Source organism: Carex rostrata, chromosome 29 (genome assembly GCF_964058835.1).
Source record: "Carex rostrata chromosome 29, lpCarRost1.2, whole genome shotgun sequence".
Classification (NCBI taxonomy): domain Eukaryota; kingdom Viridiplantae; phylum Streptophyta; class Magnoliopsida; order Poales; family Cyperaceae; genus Carex; species Carex rostrata.
The window spans coordinates 228,823-236,476 of NC_135946.1; the positions used below are offsets into that span (position 1 = coordinate 228,823).

At 34.2% G+C, this 7,654-nt stretch overlaps 1 protein-coding gene across 1 annotated transcript; it reads left to right on the forward strand.

Moving 5' to 3' along the window:
* The first annotated feature begins 746 nt into the window (after window positions 1-746).
* Window positions 747-3,462, forward strand: LOC144546103 (scarecrow-like protein 9). Its single transcript, XM_078294633.1, has 2 exons — window positions 747-803; window positions 1,504-3,462. The coding sequence occupies exons 1-2, from the start codon at window positions 747-749 to the stop codon at window positions 3,460-3,462; spliced, it is 2,016 nt and encodes a 671-aa protein (XP_078150759.1).
* The last annotated feature ends 4,192 nt before the right edge of the window (window positions 3,463-7,654 follow it).

A 7,654-nucleotide genomic window follows, 5' to 3' on the forward strand; every position in this document is an offset into this window, starting at 1 on the left:
GTGCAGAGGTAGGGGAACAGGTTGATCGTGAGAGATACCAGAGACTGGTAGGCAGATTGATCTATTTGACACATACTCGTCCCGATATCTCATTTGCAGTGAACATAGTGAGCCGCTGCATGCATGACCCTAGGAAGGGCCATATGGACGCAGTGTATCACATTCTGAGGTACCTGAAGAGTGCACCGGGGAAGGGCTTGATTTTCAGGCAGAATGGGCACATGAACATTGAGGGCTATTGTGACTCTGACTGGGCCAGTTGCCAAGATGACAGGAGGTCCACAGCTGGCTATTGCATGTTCGTAGGGGATAACTTGGTCTCTTGGAAGAGCAAGAAGCAGCCAGTTGTTGCGAGATCGACAGCAGAAGCCGAGTTAGGGGTGCAAATGGGTTGGATATTATCCGACCGTATCCGACTCCGTATCCAAAAATTTAATACGGATATCCGATATCCGAATATCTGTGCGGATACGGATACAGATATGGTTTTGAATTTTAATTATCCGTATCCGAATAGTAGATATATATTATATAATTTAATATGAATTCTGAAAAAAATTATGTTATTCACTATTATAAAAAGCGGATATCCGTATCCGTATTCGGTTAATATCCGATCCATATTCGTATCCGTCTAATATCCGATTCGTATCCGTATTCAGAAAATAAAAACGGATACGGATATGGTTTTACCACTATCCGATCCGTATCCGATCCGTTTGCACCCCTAAGTCGAGTACAGGGCTATGGCATTGGGAGTTGTGGAGATGGTGTGGCTGAAGAGGTTGTTGGAAGAGCTCAAGGTGAATCATGGAGCTAAAATGAAATTGTGGTGCGATAGCAAGTCAGCGAACAAAATTGCCAACAATCCTGTGCAACATGACAGAACCAAGCATGTGGAAATCGATAGGTTCTTCATAAAGGAAAAACTAGAAAATGGACTATTAGAGCTGAGTCATGTAGCTACTGGAGATCAAGTAGCTGACTGCCTCACCAAAGGACTTAGCTCAATAGATCTAAATAGGTTTTGTGACAAGATGGGCTTGATGGATATCTTTTGCCCATCTTGAGGGGGAGTGTTGAGATTTATGTTTATTGCATTATAGAGAAATTACAGGGTCGTTTTAGTAAGAAGTGAATTATAGTGAATTGTAGAGACTCGTTGGTAAGATGTAACGCTTATAAAGCATGAAGAAAACAAGAAATAAAATTACAATTCATTTTAGACACATTTTCTATTTCTTTAGTTGGTTTAGTTACCTTAGTACTTTCATTAAAGAAAAGAGCTGAGAGAAAAAAAAATAATTTCTGTATACCGGTTTTGTCCCTATCTTATTTATTTGGAAAGTGCTGGTGTTTAATTAATGCATTGTTAGTAAATAAGGAAGTAAGGAACTTAAGAACAAATATATATCATTAGACTGACATTGATGCTTCTTATACTTCTACTAAATTAATCTTAACTAGCCAACTACTAATTTGATTCATTCATGATATTTCTAGATCAAATATCTGTCAATCAAATTTTGGAAGCTGCAAGCAACATACATGGCTTTGCCGAAAGAGAACAACTCAAGGTTTTTCGAGTCAAATGAATTGCACAGTTCCATTAACTTCTCACAAATTATCCCTGAAAAAAGCCGATACAATAATCTTTCTCTGAACCAACATGAGAAGTCTGAGATACTTTTAGATCCAACACTAGACTACATAAGCCGGTATTTATTGGAGGAAGATATAGATGAGATAAATGGTTATCAAGATACAGCTCTCAGGGACATGGAGAAACCTTTTTATGATATCCTTGGAGAAAAATATCCACCTTTACCAGATAATCGATTGGTACCGAAACAATCAAAGGTAAATCCTAAATTCACAACTTCTGTTTTAAAAGATCAAGTGGGTCCGTGTATAGAGAACTTGCTGGCTACTGAATTTCAGAGAGGTGTAGAAGAAGGACTGAAGTTCCTTCCGAATCACAATAGATTGTCGATTAGTTTGCATGTGAGCAATCTTTCACTTAATCCAATGAAGAAATGTGAAAGCAATTCACTAGAGCTCAGATTGGAGGAAGAGAAAAAAAGTAATTTGCTAAGTAAATCAAAGGGTAAAAGGAATACAAATGATGGAGACTTGGACCTTTTGGAGGAGCGAAATTGCAAAATACCCATGGTCTCTGGTGAGGAAACAATTAGAGGTGAAATGTTGGATAGATTAGTACTATACCACGGGGAAAACTGTTCAAGAGTAGAAATATCTAGCTTAAGAGAAATCAAGGAGCTTGAAGCAAACTCATATAGTGAGTATCGAAACCAACACGACCATATCAATCTCAGAAAAAGTCTCATATCTTGTGCAAATGCGATATATATGAATGATAACAAATTTTCTTGTGAACTTATAAAACAAATAAGGAAGGAAGCATCTCCTATTGGAGATGGGATCCAAAGGCTTGCATGCATTCTTGTTGATGGACTAGAGGCACGATTGGCTGGTACAGAAAGTGCGACCTATCGCCAGTATTTCACAGGACAAGTAAGCACTAACGACTATATGAAGGCCTATTATATGTGCTCGAGGGTAGTCCCTCTCATGAGAGTTTCATATCATTTTGCTAATGAGAGTATTCTCAATGCCACAGGCAATGCATCAAAAATCCATGTAGTTGATTTTGGCATTACTCATGGATTCCAATGGCCATCTCTAATTCAATCACTTGCAAAAAGAAAAGATGGACCCCCAAAATTACGAATTACTGGGATAGATTTGCCTCAGCCGGGCTTTCACCCTGCTGAAAGAATCAACGAGACAGGAAGGAGGTTGGAAGATTATGCTCGAAGTTTTGGAGTTCCTTTTGAGTATCAAGGGATCACCTCAAAATGGGAGGCCATTTGTATTGATGATCTCAGTATCAATGATGATGAAGTGCTTATAGTTAATTCTATTTATAGCTTATGTAGCGTAAGGGATGAATCTTTGTCAGGTAAGAATAATACTCCTAGGAATAAACTCCTCAATCTAATTCAAGAGACCAAACCGAAGCTTTTCGTTCAAGGAATATTCAACTTTTCCTTCAGTCCCTTCTTTATCACACGGTTTAGACAGGTTTTGTTGCAGTACTCCAGGTATTTCGACATGCATGACATGTTTCTTCCAGGAGACTATAAGCATATGCAACTACTGGAAAGAGAAATTTATGGTCCTTCTATAATTAATCTGATAGCATGCGAAGGATCAGATTTGGTAAGACCGGAAAACTACAAGCATTGGGAAATGCAAAATTTGCAGACCGGTTTTCAACCATTTCCGGTAGATCCACGTGTAGTGAAAGAATGTCGTGAATTTATTAGAACTTGTTATAATGAGGCATGTTTTGTTGAAGAAGATTGCAATTGGTTCTTTTGGGGTTGGAAGGGTAACATAATACGTGCTATTTCATTGTGGAAACCTAAAGCAGAATAAGCTTCGAGGTCATCTTCTAGTTTAAAATTGCTAATTGTTTTGTTGTTAAGTTTTATTTGATTTGAATGCTTTGGTTGTTTTGCTGTTGAGATCAATTTGATATGAATTCAAAGGATTTGGTGTTTTTACAATTTTCTGACTTATAGGGGTAAAAAGTAAATGTGAAAATTTAAGAATGAAAGACATTTATGAGTACTTACTGGTATGAACTGGTATTCTGACTTTTAGAGGTTTTGTTAGTGGGTATACCTTTTACAACTTTTTTAAACGCTGGTATTCTAATTTTAATAGGTTATGTACTGAATAGGTTGTTATTGTTACTTTCCAAAAAAAAAGGTTGTTATTGTTTTGTTCTTCTCCATTTCTCCTTCGCCCAGTTAAACATTTCTTCTCTTATCTTCTACCTCTATTATTGGAGAGCACTGGAGAGCGTCACACATTAGTTTAGCCTTTTTTCTCACTCTGTTATGGTTCTGATTCAGTTGGCGCTTTTTTAATTTGTCAGTATAAAAGCGAAAAAAAAGAATGGTATAATGGAAAAATCAAAACTCTGACAATACTTAACTATAGATTTTTAACTGTAAATCGAAAAATGTAAAGAGAGTTGAGGGATATATTAAATATAATAAAGAATGTAGGAGTAAATAAGAAACTGAACAAGGGTAAATAAAAAAATAAGTTAACCCTTCTTTTTAATGCTATTCTATCCTTTATTAAGAAAAGTTTACAAAGAGAAAAAAAAAAAGAAGAAAAAAAGGTTTATAATTGATCACTTGGACTTGTGCTACAAAAACTGGTACAATATACCAGCATGGTACATACAATAAGGATGATATAATGGAAATCTCAACAGAAAAATCTTAAAAAATAAAATAAAAATAAAAATAGGCCAGCACAAATGAAAGCACCCTTTAGTTTTAACTATACAATTAGAAAGTGGTTCTCATTGAAAAATTACTGTATTACCCCTTACCTGGGTACCCTTGAACAGACTTGACAATCCCAGTTATTTACTTTGTATAAACTTTGATTTAGAAAATACTAAACATGCCTTTCTAATTTATGTTGCAAATGTTAAAAAGTTATGCAACAGAAACATGAAAATAAAATCTTGATTGACTAAAATTTGTGTTAGGTGCCTATCACAATTTTATATAATACTTTAATTAAATTGGGTCATAAAAAAGTAATAATAATTTATTATGTACGTAAATCATTCTCGATTCAAATTCTATTTAGACAATTTTACTGGTATCGTGTTGCATAGAAGGCTGGTAACAAAACCAAAAAGTAATAGTATCAATTGAGGTAAATAATAGTAGTCCCCAATAAAGTTTTAAAAAATAATTATTTTCAATAACGTTATCTTTTTATCATTTTAGGGTTTAACGTTATTCACAAATTTACAACTAGGTAGAGATATCATCATTATAACTATTTGCGACATTAATTAAGTTTACAGCAGTGTTGTAAATAACGGTATGCGCTCGTCGGACGCACAACTTACCGTTAAGTGATTAATTGAGAATAATCAAGAATAATCAGTCATAATCGGAAATAATTGGCCGATTAGTCTGGAAAATCCGTGACAGTTTAATCACTGACAACAGGGGCAGAGTTTAAATCCCTTAACTGATTGGATACTCGATAAAAAAAATGCTTTGACATATATTTTCAAATTCTCTGACTTGTAATTTCTGATCCTCTAACTTATATTCTAATTACCAATTATAATTCAAGAAATTTATTTTAATTTTAACCCTAAATTTAATCCGAATTACAAATTAAACTTCCAGAGGGGGCAAAAAAAATTTCAGGGGAGAGCAAAGTCGATCAGGACCGATAAATCTTTACTGAAACTCAAAATCCAAGAGGGGAGGGGGGCAGTGGCCCCATTGGAACTATGTGGTTCCTGCCCTGACCGCCAATGATTAATTGTCCAATTAATCAGCCTAAACGACCGTTTTCTACAACACTGGTTTACACATTTTAAGCCAAAATGATAAGATTAACTTTTTTTAGTTTGGAGCTAGCTTAGGATCTAAAGGTAAAAGGTTGAGATTGAAATAGGTAATATATATATATATATATATATATATATATATATATATATATAGAGTTAAGCTGGGGTGCTATGGATAGCATAGAGGCCTCTATGCTACGGCTCAATATTTGAGTTTTCAAAATTCAAACGGTCGATCCGAACCGTTTATCTTATTCTCCATATTAATATCTGCTTGGAGACCAAATTTTATATTTTTCTGAATTTTTTTACTATTTATTAAGTATTTTACAAAATTGTTGATCCAACGGTGGTTGCACAAAACAGTAAAACCGTTGGATTAGCGATTTTCAAAGTGGCTTAATAAATAGTAAAAAAATTCAGAAAATTATAAAATTTGGTCTCCAAGCAGATATTAATATGGAGAATAAGATGAACGGTTCGGATCGACCGTTTGGATTTTGAAAACTTGAATATTGAGCCGTAGCACGGGAGGCCACTATGCTATCCATAGCACCCCAGCCTAACTCTATCTATATATATATATATATATATATATAGGCTGTGGCTAATTTGCTGCCGGCAGCATTTCTACCACTGTTTTTTCTATTTTTTGATGTTCAAACGACAAATCTAAACCGTTAGATGTTTAATCTATATTATAATCTACTTGGAGACCAAATTTTACATTTTTTGGAATTTTTTTACTATATATTAAGCTGGTTTGAAAACCGCTGATTTCAATGCTGCAGAAATTTACTGAAATCAGCAGTTTTCAAACTAGCTTAATATATAGTAAAAAAATTCAAAAAAATGTAAAATTTGGTCTCCAAGTAGATTATAATATAGATTAAACATCTAACGGTTTGGATTTGTTGTTTGGATATCACACGGCTAAATATAGCCCCGGCAGCACCTCTGCCGAAATGCTGCCAGCAGCAATTTAGATAGACCCTATATATATATATATATAGTAAGGCTACCATGTTTTGCAAATTAAAGTGGGTGTCTTAATTTGCACTTGTATATCTAGTTTCAAAGTTCAAAACATCGATACGAACCGTTCAAGCTAATATCCATATTAAATTGTGCTTGGAGACCAAATTTTATATTTTTTCGAAATTGTTTACTATGTTTTTAGAATTTTTCAAAATCACTGTTTTTGATGGTCTAGAATTTTCTGAAAAACATTGATTTTAAAAAATAGTAGAAAATAAAAAAAAAATTTGGTCGAGAAGCACAATTTAATATGGATATCAACTTGAACGGTTCGGATCTACATTTTGAATTTTGAAACTAGAGATATGAGTGCAAACTAAAACACCAACTTTAATTTCCAAAACATGGTAGCCTTACTCTCTCTCTCTCTATATATATATGGAAAATGCTAATATTCTACGCGTAGCATAGAGGGCCTCAATGCAACGGCTCAATATTTGAGTTTTCAAAATCCTAACAGTCGATCTGAACCATTCAACATGATCTCCATATGAATATGTACTTGAAAATCAAGTTTTACATTTTTTAGAATTTTTTTACTATTTTTTTAGATAGGTAGAAAATAACTTGATCTGAAAATTATGTATAATTCAAGTCAAGTGATTTTCTACCCATCTTAAAAAATAGTAAAAAAATTTTGAAAAATGTAAAATTTGGTTTGCAAATTACATATTCATATGGAGATCATGTTTAACAGTTCGGATCGACCGTTAGAATTTTGAAAACTCAAATATTGAGCCATTGCACGAAAGCCCTTTATGCTACGCGTAGCACCGTAGCCAACTCCATATATATAAATATATAAATATCTCCTATACCATTTTGGTATGGTTGAGTTGCAAGTTGCCTATTCTTTCAACGAGGCAAATAAGAAAACTAAGGCTATATAAACTCCATTTGGGTTAACATTTTTGTACAATACCAAGTACATTTTTTGTTCTAATATATAACTCATTTATTCAAAGCCTCTACGCTCATTTTGGTATCGGTACTGGTACCGCTGACCATATTTACCTCTTACTTTTGTCCAATTGAGAATTGAGAGGTGGGTTGTTGGTCTTAATAAATATTTGGGATCGCCCACCAATGTTGACCAAAGAACCTCCACTAAATTTTTGGTCATTTGAAAAATTTGACCATCTGACTTCAACAAATTAGTTCCTAGAAAAGTTGAAATTACCACCAATGGTT

Coding starts and splice junctions, on each gene's coding strand:
- LOC144546103 (XM_078294633.1), top strand. CDS start 747: ATGGCATTGGGAGTTGTGGAGATGGTGTGGCTGAAGAGGTTGTTGGAA. Junction 804..1,503: donor GGTTGTTGGAAGAGCTCAAG/GTGAATCATGGA, acceptor TGATATTTCTAG/ATCAAATATCTGTCAATCAA.